This window comes from Poecilia reticulata, linkage group LG7, assembly GCF_000633615.1.
Source record: "Poecilia reticulata strain Guanapo linkage group LG7, Guppy_female_1.0+MT, whole genome shotgun sequence".
In the NCBI taxonomy this organism is placed as follows: Eukaryota; Metazoa; Chordata; class Actinopteri; order Cyprinodontiformes; family Poeciliidae; genus Poecilia; species Poecilia reticulata.
Genome location: NC_024337.1, coordinates 25249790 through 25268257, shown reverse-complemented (window position 1 = coordinate 25268257; position 18468 = coordinate 25249790). Strand labels below are relative to the sequence as shown.

Genomic DNA, 18468 nt, shown 5'->3' with positions numbered 1-18468 from the left:
TATATATATACACAAAATTTATTGTGCAAATATTTTTGCATAATGTTACAGATATGTGTTAAAACAGTAGCATATGCCACTTACATGTCATGTACAGGCTTGTTTTTTTCATTTAGTGCCTGATGGGCATAATCATAGAGTGGGATCACAATAGCGTTTTATGCCAGTAATTATTTGGCAGGGATGAAATGAGCCCAACATGGTGAGTGCCTCTTGGCGCTTTAATGGCACAGCCTGAGCCAATGCTACGTGGTAGAGGAGTGTAGTGTGTTAGAATATTTACGTGAAGATTAGAAAAACATATATTGAACCAGCATGGCAAGAATGCGTATCTAGGTCTTTGAGAATAGATAGAAAAAAAGCAAAAATAGAGAGAGTTCAAAAAGAAAACTTTAACATGCAATCAGAGTCCTGAAGTCATTAGTAGATGGTTGTTTATGGTATTTGGACACAGTAATAGCATTTTGATAAAAGATTTAGATTATGAGGTTTTACAGCACGATTAGTGGGCCAGGAAAAGACATACAATAGTATCATAGCACTCACAAAAACCACACACCTCAAATTTGTCATTAGACATGCACTCTTGAGCTCACAACAAGAATTAAATAATTTTTGATCGTGGGTACTTCAGTAACAACATGGCAAAATATTTGTACATAAAAAGAATTTTCCTCTCTACCAGTTATCTGAATTGTAAACTTTAAAAAAGGTCACAAAGTAAAGTATTGCTTGAATTATTGAGCTATGACGATATGGCCTGCATTCCCAAGCATTCCCATTTTTCCTCCAAATGTAACAATGGTCATTGTTCCCGAGGATGAACTAGACTTGTGCAGCGTCACAGTTCTCTTCTTGATATCTTGACTGATTTTTTTATTTTTTTTACTTTCATGTCAAACAACAAAGCAATGTGTTCAAGGTGTGGACTTAACTAAAGATACACCGGTGAATATATTTTAATTTATGAAACGTTTCCTAAGACATGACATCATCACCTGGGCTTCATCACCATTGTTAAAAGAAAATGAGGAGAAATAAACTTCTGATTTTAAAAATTTTAATAAAGAACTCTGACATATTTTTTCTCTCATTATTGTGCGTCTAGGAAATAGAAATAATTTGTTATTCTAACAGACCTAAAGTTTGATCTTATTCAACTAAGACAATGATTGTATTTTTATTTTACTTCCGTTTATGTAGACTTCTTGTTTCAACTGTTTATGTCTTGTCAGGTATTGACAAGACATAAACAGCCCTCCAGTATTATAAATATAATACACATATCACAATCAAATACTTACCAAAGTGTAGAAATGCTCACATTACTATCATTAAGCCAGGAACATGTTTCTTCATTTACACAAAACTGGAGTGTTTCATTTGGATGCTCCACTATAATGTTAGCATGCTAATACATGCTACTTTGTGTGTTTTGGCAAATTTAGTTTCAATTGTTCTGTTGCTAATTGCTTTTTTTTCTCCCCTTTTTCATTATGCTAGGCACAAATGAAACCAATCTACCCGCACTTACGCTTAGAGCCGTATCAGTTGTTGATTTGCATGTAAAATGCACACACGTCTTCATGAGACGTCTATCCGTACACCTGTGTTTGCGTGTGTGTCCGCGTGTTCTCGTCTCTGATGGTGGCAACCCTAATAGTGCGTTTTACTGCAGCACATGGTGAATAGACGGTAATTATCACCAGCTGAACTAAAAATACAGCTTCCATGCTGTAGGGTGAAACCTCCTCCATCACTATTCGGGGGTTTATTATAAAATGTTTGTGTGGTTTATAGCTACTGGATACATATTTGGCTGGCAGCGGTTTGATAGGAATTTCCTTATCTATCTTTTCCAGAGCTCTTCTGCTTCCATGTGAAATTGGCACGGTAATCTGCTGCGATTTTCCTCCCTCACTCATTTACCCTGTGCTGTAAATAGGAAAGCAAGAGAGCAGTCTCCCATGGCCTCTACAGCCAATGAAAGCCTTCCTAGGAGGTTGGAGACAAAACACCCAATTGCTGTCTCTTATGCTCACTAAAAATGTAGCCCTGATCTGAAGGGAGCAATAAAAGAAATGCTTTGTCCTTTACTTTTTTATTTATGCATTGCCCTTGCTTTTCCTGTCTGGGATGTCACTGGAGAGGACAGAGAGATGGCCGCATGGTTGTTGATTTGCCAATTTGCTGTCCCTACTGGTAACAAAAACGGTTTGACCTGCACGTCTGTGTATTCATTGTATTGCCTACCTCGGTGCCCTGCCACATACATTTCCAGTAATGTGAAGGAGGATTATTTTTAAGCCAGCCTTTCGAGTGGTAGTTTAGTCTCTCAAACATATAATGTGCAATTACACTCCACAGCTGTTATGTCTCCCCGGCTTGCCAACTTTACACTCAAACTGTTTCAATCTACCTTTGTCAACAGGTTTTCCAGATAGATGTGGAGAGCCATGCAGAATAACTGATTCTGACAACCTGAAACACCTTTTAAAGGATGAATCGCTGATTTTAAAAAAAGGGATTAAAGAGAAAGCAAAATCCTAATAGGCAGCTCTTGGCTAATTAATTTATTTTGGTATAATATAACATATACTATAATATTTAAGAAATCCTTTACACAAAGGATCCACAGGTTACGACTATTGCTAAAAGGTTTATGCACAATAACTTGTTTGTCTACCTGCTTTACTTAATAAACAGTTATAACTGGTAAAACCACAAAGCTTAAATCTAATACAGCATTTAAATACACATTCAAGAAATTAGACTATTGCTAAAATTTTTTATTTCAGTAACTCAATCACTAGTAGATATAATTTCCGCTGTTTTGCATCTATTTTTCTGCACTAATATTGTATTGTAAACAGTCTGTCTTGTTCAAAGTTCATTAAGAATATTATGGTTTTTTTTAAGTTATGACTCAGTTGCACATCCCTTGAATCCTTAGTCTAATATACCTATTTCTAATAATTGTACTGCTATAGTTTTGTACAGTATATCATTATTATTGTTCTTAATCTCTAGTGATTTTTTGTAGGCTTTACTAGAGGCAGATACCTCCTGTAGCTGACTTGACATACTTCTGAATAGAAAAAAAGGATGAGGGAAGAGCTATGAGGATTAACATTTTCAGTGACTATTAGTAACTGAATTGATTTTTGTAATAGTACAGCAATTAGGGGTTGTTAATGAACTGTGGAGACAGAAAAGATAAAACCTGATTTACACTCAAAATATTTGCCAGTTTTAGTTCTTCATTAATTTTGCAGCGCATTATCTGACATTGTTAAACACTGAGCCATTAAAAATAGCGTTGATCATGTCCATTGCTGTTTCTCAAAGTTGTGTGTACAACAGGCATGTGTATTGCCGATCTTTCCTCAGAGTTGGGAAGTTCATACTTTAAAATGCATGAAGTGAGATTTTAAGTATTGCATATCCACCATTACTTGGCCTCTCCTCCAAGTTATTTACACAGACAGCTGCCTCATTTAAGCAGTGATTATCTACACCCATGGCCCCTAGTTATTTTCAAGTCACATTTCCACACTTCTGGAGGATGACTTTCCCTTTCACCACCGTGGAAAAAGAGAGTTTGGATGTGGGTGAGGAAAAGTGAAGATTAAAGTTAAAAGTGAGTACCAGAGGGTGGAGCGTCATGGTCCACCCTCCCTGCTGCCCATATGGAGTCTATTCTGTTTTTAAAAAATCCTTCTTTGCTGCTTTGGGCTGTTGATATTATTGTGTTGCTCCACTGAAAAGATTTATTTTCAGATCAAAATAAAGCAATATTTAATTTTTATTAGCACATATGTGAGTTGATTCTTTCAGAAAGCCTGGACTGCTCAGATAACAAACTGCATCAAGACTCTTTTATGACATAAATTGGACCTTTGACTTCACATATTTATTTATTTTTTTTCATATATATACTGAAGTGTCTTCAGTATAAGACTGAAAAGTTCCACAGTTTAAAAGCAGTAATTTATTATTTATTACAGGAATTTCAGAAGAATTTGTGTGATTTACCCTTTCCACCTAGTTTAAGTGGTTGTCACAGTCACAAGTGAGAATATTAAGAGAAGAAAAATTCAGATCTTTAAGCAAATCTTTACATCTCTTTTAACTTGATGAATGTCTATGATTCATTCAAATGCGTTTATGCTACATTAAATTAACCAAGGCAAACACACCACCAATTCTCCATTTCTTTACTTTTACTAACCTTTATCTGTCCTCTCTGTGTATCCCACTCTGAGTGAGTGGGTGCTGATGGTGCATGTGCAATCTCACAGCTTAATGCACTGCAGAGTTAAAGATCAGGTTGTTAACACCATGATCAGGGCCTGCATTAGTGGCACAGGGCACTCCTTCACTGTACTGCTGGAAAATCATAATTGACTTACTTGCTGAAAATATGCACCCACATTTGGACACTCTCATATCTTTGCAGCACGCATTCAGAAACACGTGCACTGACATCATAGTATCTCGGTTCATGCACCCACATCCCTCCTGGGTCCCACAGCAATTCAACTCAAAAACTGTGTAATATAAATGACAAATAAAAACTGCAATGTCTGGGTTTGATTTAGTCTTTTTAAGCTTTTCTATAATTTATATTTTGTTCAGGTTTTTATAGTAAATGTCTGAAGAAGAAAGTAATCACATTTACAAATTTTTTTATTATGCTTTGAGCTTTTTTCCTCACTGTTTCTATTTTTGAGCATTTTTCCTTTTTTCTGAAACATCTGCATGTTGATTGCCAATCTCTGTACAGTCCACTTCTTTGTATTTAGAAACGCTTGGAAGCAACTGGACCCTGTGTGTCCAATGCAAGTGATTTTATCAAAGACAATGAAAAGATCTAGCATTGTTTATTAGGAAATAGAAAAACAGTACCTCTGTGGCAAATACATATTCAGTTGCATAAAGACTTTTTAATGGGCATCCTACACAAACTGTAGTCTTCTTCAGACTAAAAGAAGCTACTCACTGTCACTGAACAAATGTCTGAGGTGGATGAATTTATACGGACATTTTGCAATTTTTCTACATTAACCAACATAGCACTGAATATGATCCAAACAAAAACATTTATCAACTTCTCTGACTTGGTAGGGAAATATTCTTGATAGGTTCTCTGTTTCTGTCTTACTGATCATCTGGGACCCAGAGGACTCCAGATGGGTCCCAACATGTATTTTGAACATAATAGAGAACAGGCCTTAAAACAGTCAAGGAGGGAAATCACTTGCTCCAGGTGCAGTTGGCAATTTCTCAGTATTACAATGTGAAGATCTCAAATGCTGATGGAAGCTTAAATAAAACCCTAATCAAAGATTCTTTCACTATTTTAACTATTTCTTTGGCATTTTATTCAGAATATTCTCCGTTTATTATGACTACAGTACACATTTTCATTTCATTGCCCATACGAGATTTTTCTGAGTCTTTGGATCATGATTTTGAACACACTAACATCCAGAACATTTTATTTATAAAGTACTGGGATAAGATCTGAAGTTACATTGAAAAGTTACAACAACAAACATGTTGATTAACAAAATCGACTTCTTGTCTGGCACACAAAGGATTGTTGCTCATCTTAAACTAATGTAGCATACCAAATTGTTCTTATTTGTGTGTCCAGCAAAGGACAAGATTTGGATAAAATATTCAACTCTACACTTTCTCACCTTGAAATGGGAGAATCCTCTTTGATAAAAAGGTTTAGAGTCTAATCAGGCCTGATTAATTATACAGATAGGCACAAAGCTTGCTAACATAATTGATGGCTTTATCTGTGTTTTGCGCTGTACTAGAGGGATAGTATTGTTTCTCCTGAGGACCCAGGAAGATTTATCCCTTTGAAGGTTAATCATGCATGAGTTGAGCATCTGGCAGGGGGGTAGAAGTCCATTTAATTACATTTAAGGTGAAAGTGCTTCTGCCACAAATGTTCAAGGATGAATAAGAAACATAAGCTAACTTTATTACATTACATCACGTATATCTATTATTTATGCTAATTGTATTACTCTAACGTAATTTCTCTTTTTATTTCCTTTATACAGTTTGTAACTTTGTATGCCTGTTTGGCACTGTGGCTATGAGAGGTTATTAATGAATAAACTTTACTGACTGACTGTTGCTCTAAAGTTTGGTTTCAGCGTATTTATTGTTTAGGTGAACTTGTAGTCATGGTCCAAGGTATTTTCGTTTCTTGGTTAAATGCTAAAACATGTTAGTAGGTTGTGTGTTAAACTTTTTAAAATGATAGTCAATTAAATGTTACTGACAAAAATACCAAGTTATCTCTTGAAGCTTTTAACATGCTCGCTTCCAAAAAAGAACAAACAAAAAAACCCAAATCAATTTCTGGACATAAATGTAAAATCTACACAAGTACACTTTATAAACAGGGAGATACTCTAAACACTGAACAACACCACAACGGTAGCCTGCTTTGTAGAAAAAAACATTTCATTACATTAAATGTCTAAAAATGACCTGCACTTGTATGGCGCTTTATCAAACTCAGACGACCCCAAAGCGCTACTACTATTCTGCTTTTAGTCATTCACATTTTCACACACACACATTCACATGCTGATGTTGGTAAGTTACACTGTAGCTACAACTGTCCTGGTGTAGCTTAAATTTGACCTGTGTTTTTTTTTTTTGCCAAAATGCGTTGACATGTGTTTGTTTACTTTTTAAAACCTGCCAAAACTATTAAAAGTCTCAGAAAAAATGTTTTTTGCCTTTTTGTTGCCTCCTGTTCTGCAGTGCTTCTTTCTTTTGCAAGTGCAATCTGTGGTGTCTTCTGAAGCTTTGGGATGCAGAGACTCTTGTGCTTTCAATGTGTCTAGAAATATGATTTATTAATACCCTTCCTAGTCTACCCAGTACTAAAAATACTTTGGAGGCACAGCACCTCATGCACAATGTAACTGGGCAAGTAGTGCACAGAGGCTTGAGGTGGGATTTGTCAGTTCAGCATCTTTCTCTGTAACAACATGCACACCCTGGGATGATCCAGGGATTCAGGTTACTTCAGCATTCACTAATGCGTGTCACTAAAGTGGCCAGGTTCTCTCATGTAGCGACAGGATGACTCTGTAAGCAGACCTGACTGAGACTGAGACCCTTGGATCTGAATGACAGCTTACATTGAAATTAAGATTTCACTTTTTGTTTAAGTTTTAGCTGTGTGCAGATGTTTTTAAGTCTCTGCCTTTGTCTCTTCTTGTCTCCAGTATGAATACTTCAATGCTGTGCTGATCAATGAGGACGTAGAGCTTGGAGGAAAGTTTGTCCTGCAGCCCAACGATCATTTTAATAACCGATCAGTCAACCTCAGCCTCAGTGTGGTCCAGGTGCCCACCAACATGTACAATAAAGGTATGCTGACAATCCACAATACACAGAACATCTATATACACAGTCTATACGAAGAAATTGTTTTACATGGATCCATAACGATTGTTTGACACAAGAAAAAATGCAATGCTTTTAAAAACAGTCAAAGACGTTGCTCAGTCTTAGGGTGTTTTCATACCTGGTAATCCGATAGACTCGGTTCAAATGGGGACCAAAAGTGCACCATTTATTACACTTTCAGCCCACTTCACTGTCAAATGAACCAAACCCTTTGAAGAACTTATTTCCCCCCTCTTCTCTAGCGGTGCCGCATCAAAAACTGCTGAAGGAAACTATACAAAAACCTCGGTACCATGCACTGAGCATAGCTGAGCAGTTGCAAATGGTCCAGCAAATCATAAGTGTTTTCAATCACGTATGATTGAAAACATTTGCCAGACATCTAAATTTAACTTCTCCTTATGTTCAATGTTTTACTTGCAAGATAAAGTGTCTTTCTGAAAACTTTTGATTGTGCAGTATCAGACATTTCTTCTTGTTTTGCCTGCAGCAAGGAGCCTACCTTCTAATTAATATACAAAAAACTCAGTGGTAACTACTTGTAGCCATCCATTCCCTGATCACACTGAAATATCTCCGTAGGTAATGTGGCTCAGAGCTAGACAATTAGTACTGCGGTGATGATAAAGTCAGAATATTTGCTTCATGTGAAACGTTTTAAAAATAACAAAATGTTCAGCCTGTGTTGCTGGAGAACAATGTATGCCTTTATCAGTAGGTGGAGATGTCTTCATTATTTGTAAGTCCATGGTTCATCACTGCCACACATTGACCTAATTAGCTGTTAATAATTAGACTTCTTCTGATTTACCAGCAGCTCAAATCCAACAAGAGAATTAGAGGCCTTGTACAAGACTCAGTGGACAAAGTGAATGTCAAGTTGACTTAACTGAGCTACGAGAGGCAAAAAATGTACATAGAGAGAGAGAGCGGTAGGAGGAGGGTGGGAAGGGAGCGAACGGGGAGAACGTAATTGAAAAAGAAAGTAGGTTAAGTCAGACTGATGGAAGGTCTAAGCAAGAGATTAATTGCCCCCTGTAAAAAGAAGAGAAAAAGCAAGTCAGAGTGACAGGAAAAAAGTTAGAAACTAACTAAATGAGAGTGCATGGAAAGTGAGGCTGGCAGCTGATAGAACAGGAACAGTAATGGTGATGTAATTTACAGGCAAATGATTTGACTCTCAAACCCATATTCCTTACACGCCTTAGTAGTGGTGTGGATGTATTGAGTGAGATCTCTTTGGCCCTGAAGTCTTAAATTTCTGTTCAAATAAGGTAGACGGGGTTTTCTTTTGGAAATCATTTGCATTTGAAACGCATTATGAAGCATCTGCACACATTTTACCATAAAAGTACTAATATTGGATATTTTCGGTGACATGAATTTGTTCATTTGACATTGTAGTTTTTCTTTTGTATTACTTTCAAAAGTCCAAAAACACAACATAGATGATAGCCAATTAGAGCCCTTTCAAGCACTCAGTTGAACAGCTTTCTGATGTTAATTTTGTGCAGACTAATGTGAAAAGCTGTCAAGCACCTGGCTGAGCTCCTTTTATGTTGGCGCTCTCCCAAGTGAATGAGAGAGGAGGTTCTGATTGGTATTTGCGCTTATGCCTCAAACAAAAGTTTTGGTTACATTTAATTTCTGACAAACAATTGCATGGAAACAAGATGGGGAAATAGCTATACCAATGGATTTCATAACCACATTCCCTAACAAACTGTTTATAAAAATGCCAGAACCTGGAGCAAAGCTCTGTAGGTTAAGTGACTCATATTTGCTTTGGTTTCACCTGCCACTGTTTCTCACCATCATTATTCTGCCTGTTATTTGGAAAACTGACTATAGAATCATGTTTAAATCCTGAAAATGTATCTGTAAAAGAGTCTGAAAAGGAAAAAGGAAGGATGACAGATCTGTTTAAAAGTATTTTATATATATACTGTATATGTGATGTACCCAATGCATGTTAAACAACCACACATTTTTATTTTTGTGCAGAAACCTTCATAGACCAAAAGAAAAAAACAAAAACAGATGATGCAGTTGAGTTAAATGTCATATTTAAATCTTGTTGGTTTAAAATGACAGCTACCAAGAAAGAATGTCACATTGTGTTAAATGCCTGTTGCCTGAACCCGTTGTGTCTCTTCTTTTCTTGCTCATCTTACATTTTTGGGGCTTGGATGCAAATAAATGCTTGAAAGAAACCTAAGATGAAAGAACTGAGAAGTGAAAAAATGTGAAGTTTAGCTTTTTCTTTTCACTTTTGTTTACTCCTTTTTTTACTTCATGGACTCTTATTGTCTTCATGTACACTATTCAGTCAGCTGCTTCAAAAGTTGTTTTACATCAGCAATAATGAATTTGACTTTACAACTTATAATAGTGTAAAAGTTTGTGTATCAAACACCCTTCTTTCAAACTCTGAAATTAAAACATGCACATAATCCTAAACAGACAATTCTTTCAATGTATCATGATGCAAACAAGTATAATGGATGTGCTGAAGCTCAGCAGACATTTCACAACAGGCCAATACTTTTTCTAACATGGATCCTTGTTCTTGTCACTTTTAAATTCAATAATCCCCATTTCAGACGTCACATATTACATTTTTCTTCCTATTGTCCCTGAGGTACCTAATTTACCAAAAGGAAAATTGAGATTTCTTTTCATTGGGCACATTATGTTGTTCTGTTTAATCTTAGCCTTTCATCTCGGACCATGAATGCTTGTCCACACAGAAAAAGGATCTGTCAGTTAAACCTTGTTGGCAAGTAGCACCATGTTTGCTTCCTCATTATGATGATTTTAGATTGTAATAGGCACTTGAAATTCACCAGAAGTGACTGCATTGTTGTGTAAATACATTCTGGATCGTTTCCAGTCCCATCCCCACTCCACTCCATTCCATGGAGGTGAATGGGTGTTGACTATCAACACAGGGTTTTAGTGGGTTATAGCTTCCAGAAGAATAATTCAATCATGGCTTATTGGCATGACTGTTGACAGCAGAACAATGTCGCCAGCAATGGAGATGATGTGAAATCTGTTATCTACTTCTCTTTCATGCCATCCATTAGGTACTTGTCTGCGTGTCTGTCATTTTCTAAACATCTCTCTGAATGCATTCTTGATTGTTTTTTTTTTTTCTTGCTCGCTATAGCAGGTATTGTGTTTCTGTCTCACTGTCTGATTTTATGTCTGGCTCTTTGTCATTTTTTTTTTTTTTTTTGTCTCCATCCTTTCCATCCTGCTCCTGAACGAAGCTGAAAGCAGCTGTAAAAGGCTTGGCTGACTGGTTTCTAACTAGTAAAGTCTTGACACTCTCAGCTTGAAAATTAAAAATAAGAAATCATAATTGGATGTGCTGAGCCATATTGTACTTCAACAGTTTCTGTAGTTTTATGTCCAAAAATGACTATGTTCTTACAGGCATAAAATGGACACATGGGATACTTTGCAGATACTCGTCTTCTAATAGAGAATAACCATGCACCTCATTAAGTTAGAACGAGAAATACCTCGTTCTAACTTATATAAATTACCTGTGAGTTTTTTAATATCATGGTGCTGTCTCCACCACATTTAGTGCACCGGAGAAGCATGCTAATAGTTTTCATGCAATTTCTCTAAAACTTTGGCCAGGATGCAAATGTGTAGACTGGTTTTATGTGATCTTTATAAGATCATATGAGCAGATAAAACAAATTATCAGCTCCAACCTTTCAAAATATTAACCTCATTTTGGTGATCTCTCTATTTTCTCACTGTATTTCCATAGACTCTGCAATTGTCAATGGTGTGTTCTGGTCGGAGGCCCTGAACAAGGTGTTTGTGGATAACTTTGAGAGGGATCCTTCACTTATATGGCAATACTTTGGCAGTGCTAAGGGCTTTTTTAGACAATATCCTGGTAAGTGTGTGCTTTTTTTTTTTTTTTTTTTTTTTTAAAGAGGAGATGCATCAAATTGGAATGGAAATGCTAGGGGAGTTTATATAAATTAGTTTGTGGTTGAATGGGACAGTAAAAAAACTCAGGTGTAATAAATAGAAATCAAAGATACAAATTAGATAATGTAATGCAAATCCTATATTTTGAAATGCAAATCTTATATTTTGTAGAGTCAGAGGAAAGCATCTATTTTTAGGTCCTTGAAATATCACCTCTTCCTTATTTCAATAAATACAATAGAAAACCTGAGGTCTTGAAATGATTTCCTTTATTGTTACATTTCTTTCTGGATACCATGTAACTCAATAAAAAAGAAACAGAAGAAAATGACTAATTTTGTTTTTGTTTTTGAATCCACCGACCTTGTCTTGAATTTTAAATAAAAATGCATTGCACCTATTGAAGAAATAATCCTAATGGAAGCAGCTTGAAGTGGCTTTTATGAGATGTTTACTGTTTTTCAATGGTGACAGGAGACAATTTGTATCTACATATCTGAAACCTTACATATTAAAACATGCTATTATTAGTTTTTCAATTTGGAGGTCAAAAAACAGAATGCTGGAAGAAGTAGTTTTTACAAACACCTTCATGAATGTTTTAAAACATCTACAAACGGGTTCGATAAAAGAATTTATGGCACAAACTAATGCAGCTGATTTGTTTTGTTTTTTGATATACAATGCTTTTACAGGAATCAAATGGAAGCCAGATGACCACGGAGTTATAGCTTTTGACTGTCGTAATCGAAAGTGGTACATCCAGGCAGCCACCTCTCCAAAGGATGTGGTGATCTTGGTGGATGTCAGCGGCAGCATGAAAGGCTTGAGACTTACCATTGCCAGGCAGACGGTTTCCTCCATTCTAGACACTCTTGGAGATGATGACTTTTTTAATATCATTGCTGTAAGTCTAGACTCAAGGACTCAATAAGTATCCTACTAACTATGACAGCTATGACCCAGCCCATCCATTTTCTGTATTCCCTCACTTATTTTAAGGGTTACAGATAAGTAAGGGACAATTTGTCTTTCCATAAAGGCAAACAACACTGCACACAAATACTCACATCAAAGGTCAGTTAGGAGTTTCCAAGCTCCCCATTCATGTTGGACTGATACCAGGAGAAAAGCCATGCAGGCATGAGGATATCCAAACTCCACCCAAAATGGAGACGTGAAACAGGTTCATCACATTGCCGAGAAATCTAGACTACTAATATCAAAGCTACTCGGGAACAATATCAAACATGTCTTAAAGCTGAAGTAGGTAACTTTTATAAAAAATATATATATTTTTTTTTTACATATTTGTTGAAACTGTCATACAACAGTATGGTATCAGACAGATAATCTGTGAAAAAAAATCAAGCTACTCTGCCTCCTCCCAGTGCTACCTAGAAACACGTAATCAGAACACGGAGGAGCATCTTAGCGCTGTCAATCACAATTTTGGGTGGCGATGCTCATCTCCCTGCCCTTCACCTCCCTTGCTCTCTGCTATGACACCACTACTCCTGTCAAAACAACCTTGTTGTGAATGCTCAGGCTGGTTAGCATAGCCACTGAATACAGCAGATAAACATTTTTCTGCAATTGTAAGTTGCTCCTCTGCCGTTTTCACATTTAGTAGCGTGTACATGCGGATGAGTGACAGCGTTAAGTCCCTCCTCCTGGTTCTGATTGATTATTTCTGGTTCAGGCACAGTGCACTTCTTCAGACTCCAATAATAGCTCAGGATGGAGACTGATGTTTTCAGAGATTATCTGTCTCATAGCATACTGTCACTATGAGGTTTAACAAATATGTAAAAATCATATTCTTTATAAAAGTTACATATGGCAACTTTAACCTTATTAACTATTTTAGAGTACACATTCATGCATGAGCTGTAGTTCTCATAAGTTTGTGTCAAGTCAGCTTCTTAGTCTTCAACAAATAACATTTTGACTCAGTTAGCAAACAACAAGCTTGCACACACATTAACCACGCCCATATTTATCTTTTCCTTTTCACACTAGAAACATGCTTTAAAAATGAGCTTTCTTTCCTGTCATGCTCATAATTAATTAATCGTCATTTCAATGAAGATTTGAAATGCAAAAGAGACAGACTTAGTTGTTTCCTGCCTTCGGGATTTTACTTAATCTTATCATTTATTCAAGCTGATGCAGTTCTGCTGTACACACACATTTGATGTTTGGATTTTGGCTAAAGAGGACCATAAGCAGTCAGATTTTGGTAATATCTCCATCTATAAAAGAAAGAATGGTACGAAAATGTATTTGTGTCCTAAAGATTACATTCAGATTTTTTCTACTGAAACTTCCGTTAGAAATGGTAAAATACTTTTGTAGCACAAATATAGATATACTGAAGTCACTGTTCTTTGTATGAAACACATGTTTCAGTGACACTTGATGTTTTTATTATGATAATTAGAAAATTATTCTGTGAGGGAAAAAAATTGACAATTTGAAAAGGATGAGTAAAAATAATCTCTTAATTTGACAGATGAGTTTGTCATTCCTATTTCACAAAGCCATTTTTTTGAGTGCATCTCACCATGGTATTATTTTCACTTCAGTATCGAATGTAATAGAACAAATTATATACACTCTTGAGAGAAAACAATCTTTTTCAGTGGGAATATGTATTGCACTCTGTAATAAACACACATTCTCAGTCCAAAGCTTCTCACATGCAGCACACACAAAAGCAGATTAGAGCACAATTACTGGCTTGGAGAAACACAATTCAATTGTCTTCCCAGGACTTTGAAGTTTAATTCATAGTGATGCATTAACGGGTATTATCACCAAATAGCAGGCACTAGTAGGGGTGGGTGTGTTGTGCAATGCATGCATTTGTGCTTGTCATAGAGATGAGTGAAATTTCTTGAGTCGTCACAATCCACATTTTTAAAATTCAACAATTTGTCATTTAAGTAGTTTTAATGTTATAGTGACTCACTTTCATAAATTCCTTTTGTATTTCTCTAGTACAATGAGGAACTGCATTATGTGGAGCCATGTCTGAACGGAACCCTGGTTCAAGCAGATGTCACCAACAAAGATGTGAGTAATTATAGCAACTCATATACTGTTTGTGCTGCTCAATTTAAAGTTGTTCATAGATTAGAATTGCAGATGTCAAGCTAATGCGATGTGAAATTAAAATTTGGGGCATTGAATTTTATGTTGGAGAAAGTACTAAATCAATCTAAAAACTGCTATTTAAATATAAAATTGTCTATACTGTCACTGTAAAGACGAGAACGCTGGAATAAAGTACTTAAATATTTCCTCATTTCACCTTTCCGTCTTTCTGCACTGCACAACTTTGTTCATGCAGATATAGGAAGTTGAAGAAAGGCTTTACTAAAAAAACGACACTAAATTCAGAAGTACAGTTCTTCATTTTCCAGTTTGACTGATGTAGCTCAAACGTTTGTGTGAACGCCGTCAGAATGCATAAACACATTAAAAAACTTACTGTATTTATTTGCTTCTATTCAACTCAATTCAATATAGTTCAATTCAAATACTTCAGTACTGTTTACTCCAGAGGCTAATTGAATGTTGTTGCAACAAATTAAACGTTGTAATGTTTCAATATAGGGTCAGTATACAATAACGCTTACTTTGATGAGTAATTAAAGCCATGCATACGATCATCTGTGCTGCACTCTCCAGCTCAAATAGCGCATGCATAAGTACTTAAATAATGTTTCGCATAAATCCAGTGTTATAGAAAACTTGAAGAAATTATGATGAATGCAGCATATGTAGAAGTAACAATGTATTTATAGTATGAGATTAAGAGTTCTGATTGGATAATTTAAGTTACATTCATAAGGATCTTACAATGTTCAAAATGAATCAAACCTCATTCATCCTCTTTTAATTTCCATTCACTGTTTTCTGCATTAATCCAGCACAACAGTGAGCTATTTACCTGTGACTGCATGTAATGATTTCAAAGCTGCACTTGCAAGTGGTAAAAATGTTCTCTGCATGAATTTTGTTGAGGTTGTTAGATTCCGTTTACCTTATTGTGACTATACACTTATGAATATGGATTAGAACTGCGTGTTCCATGCGGTAGCTCAATGTAGATGAGTCAGCCTGTCTAAGAGAAGAAAGTAGTGTGCAGCAGCAGATAGGCTAATGTCTTTTACTTTAGCAAACGCCTGAAAGCGGATGTCCCAGTAGGGGCTGCAAATGTGCTCATGTCTTTATGAAACATGTGGTTTATTAAAGCCACGCTTTAATGTGGTAAAATACTTCAAGACATCAAGTTTTCATGTGACAAAAATCTAACAAACTGTAGCTGAATTTATCCTCCAGCCTTGGAAATGGCAATTTGTGAGTCTGTTGCTTGTCTGTCCTTAAAGTTCTTTAGATCAAGAGTTGCTTTTCAGATCTTTTAGCTTACGTCATGTTGTCAGACAGGTTCTCTTTGTGGTCTCTTGATTGTACACGTTTAACATTGTATTAAATCAAAACATTCTTAAATCAAATAAATGATAACTTGGTAATGAATGGAATTTGTGTTTGATGCTCAACCTTGATGTGTCCCAAAGCTCATGCTCATATAAAATTTTTCCTCTGATGTGCATGAATTTAGGTCTTGCCAATAGTTTCCCTTCGGGGCAAATTAGTCTTGATTCTGAACTTCACTCGACTAAACTTAGCTCTGGTTTATTGTAGCTAAAAAAGACAGATAAATTATTGCTAGAGTATTCACGTTCCTTAAATAGGGTTTCTCCCCAAGGCAATTATACAAAGGCATTGCTGGACTTTAAAGAGAAAAAAGCATATGTGTCCTCCACACAAATTCATATAAAAAGGTTTTACCCAAAAGAAATCTATGCGTAAAAAAACAAATAAACTAATACAATTTAAAACGAGATCAAATATAAAAGATGGTGTAAAAGAGGATTATACTGAATGAATCAAGCAAAATTCTCTGCAAGTAAAAATAGTGATGTAATATCATGCGATGTCAAACTCTTGATTTGACTTGGTATTGGATCACTGTTCACGCCTCCTAATTGGATTTAAAACATGCTGAAGTTTTCATATCTCTATACTTAACTGCTCGTTTTTGTTAACAGAAAGCTCTTTTTCTGCCTTTGAATGCATTTATCAGAAGTACATCAATCTCCATGTTGAGATGAGTAATTTGCCATAAAATCAAAACTAAATGCCTTGGCAGGCTGCATCTGAAGATAATTTGTTCGTTCACATGGATATTCTTATAGCTGGGCGGCTCTAGCTGCTACGCTCACTTTAAAGAATTAAAAGTGTCTATTTTCTGAAAAAAATGTGATGTCCAGCTCTCATTTCAGGTCGTTGTAGTTCTGCACAAAAGCTCTGGCATATTTAGTATTGCACTCACACTTGAATCCCTCTCAAACATGTGCACATTTTCTGTCTGCCACTTAAATACTCTGCTGGATTTAAGCATGGCCTGCTGTGTTCTGAAAAATCACCTCGATCTTTACACGCAGGCAGTCACAGGTGCATGCACGGGCAATAGGGTAAGCTTGCTATGCTCCAGGGAATGGTCTTTTGTTGGAACCGATTAACCTTTTATCGGCATCCACGGAAAGGTTGTCTTTTTGCAATATGGGAATGTTAGAAGAGACGCTCAGTTTTTTTTTTTGTTTTTTTGTTTTGTGTATACTATGCTTGGTGTGTGTTTGTATGTGCAACTGCACAGTTTCTCCCTACTGAGCATACTCTTGATATGTTCCTACACATGTTGCTGACCCCTGCTGAATGTTAGAACACATTCCTTTGTCCATCATTGAAGAAAGAAATACCTGAAAAGTTGTGTTTCAAAAAGTGAAAGAAAAGGAAAAGAAGTTAAGCAAAACATAGGTTTGAGGACCATGACACTGATGAGGCATAAGAGGTCTGAGGTGTTCATGCACTATAAGACCTGACAGTCAGATGTAACTTGTTTTTTTTTTCCAACATGACCTGGACGTGTACATAAAGGTGTAATCACTTCTGTGGATGGAAATGGGTTTATGTCTCCAATATCTCACAGGGAAATATTGGAGACATATATACTGTGCTTCACAAAAATGTATACTTACCCCCTTTTATCACAAAAAAAGTAGTTTTTTGTCTAAGTTCCTTCTTCAACATTGCTTTGGCATGTCTTGCAGGAAAGTGCAATCTGGACTTCTAATAGTTTTCTTTCAATGTGTGCCTTTTTTTCTAGCCACTCCACTTTATAAAGCTTGGATTTGTAGAGTGCACAATAGTAATTGTAGCAGTCGTTGTCACATTTCCCAACCTCTCCGCAGCTCTTTCAAAGTTACCTTGAATAATGCCCTTGTCTGACCTGTAAGCTTCGGTGGACAGTCAGGTCTAGTTATATTCTTCTCATTTACCTTTGATTGATTGAACAGTGCTTTTTCAGGTGTTAAAAACTACTTTAAACTTTGCACAACCATACCCGTGACCTTCTTCTGTATTCTTTTGCCTTTACGGATTTGTTAGAAAATATTAGTGAGCATGTAGCATCATGTGAGGATCCCCCTCATTCAATCTGATACTACAATATAAATGCATACAGCCCTTTTCAGAATTTTCATTTAAAATAAATTTTGGAAACTATTTCCATTTCACTGCACAATTATTTGCTTATTTGTGTGTGTCTATTTTACAAACTTCTAGTAAAATAATTGCATCATAGTTGCATCTACTTAAAAATGGCCAATGCAGAGCAGTTCTTTTAGCTGCTAAAAATATCCACTGGGTGTTCAGTGAAGATTGTGGTACCTGGTCATTAAAGGGCAGTTATCTCAGTCAGTACATGAAAAAGCATTTCTAAATAATGTGGTCGTTGAGCCTCGTCATTCGGCCCAGAGCTTTTTGAAGAGTCCATTAGTCTGTTTGTGTTGTCTCTCTCCACACACAAACAGGTTATATAAATTGTGTAAAATAACATGAGCTATGTTAAGAAAATATTAAATCAGTCTGTTCTTATATTCATAATTGTTATAAGATTACCTCATAAGGTAATCATAAGGACAT

General features: G+C 36.1%; 1 protein-coding gene across 1 annotated transcript in view; it reads left to right on the top strand.

Annotated features, from left to right (window-relative positions):
* Positions 1-18468, top strand: part of cacna2d3a (calcium channel, voltage-dependent, alpha 2/delta subunit 3a) — a 112758-nt gene that overhangs the window by 35352 nt on the left and 58938 nt on the right. The window contains exons 4-7 of the mRNA XM_008414695.2: positions 7240-7413; positions 11243-11374; positions 12108-12319; positions 14416-14490. Of these exons, the coding sequence (XP_008412917.1) occupies positions 7240-7413; positions 11243-11374; positions 12108-12319; positions 14416-14490 (593 nt within the window). The remainder of the gene's footprint in view (positions 1-7239; positions 7414-11242; positions 11375-12107; positions 12320-14415; positions 14491-18468) is intronic.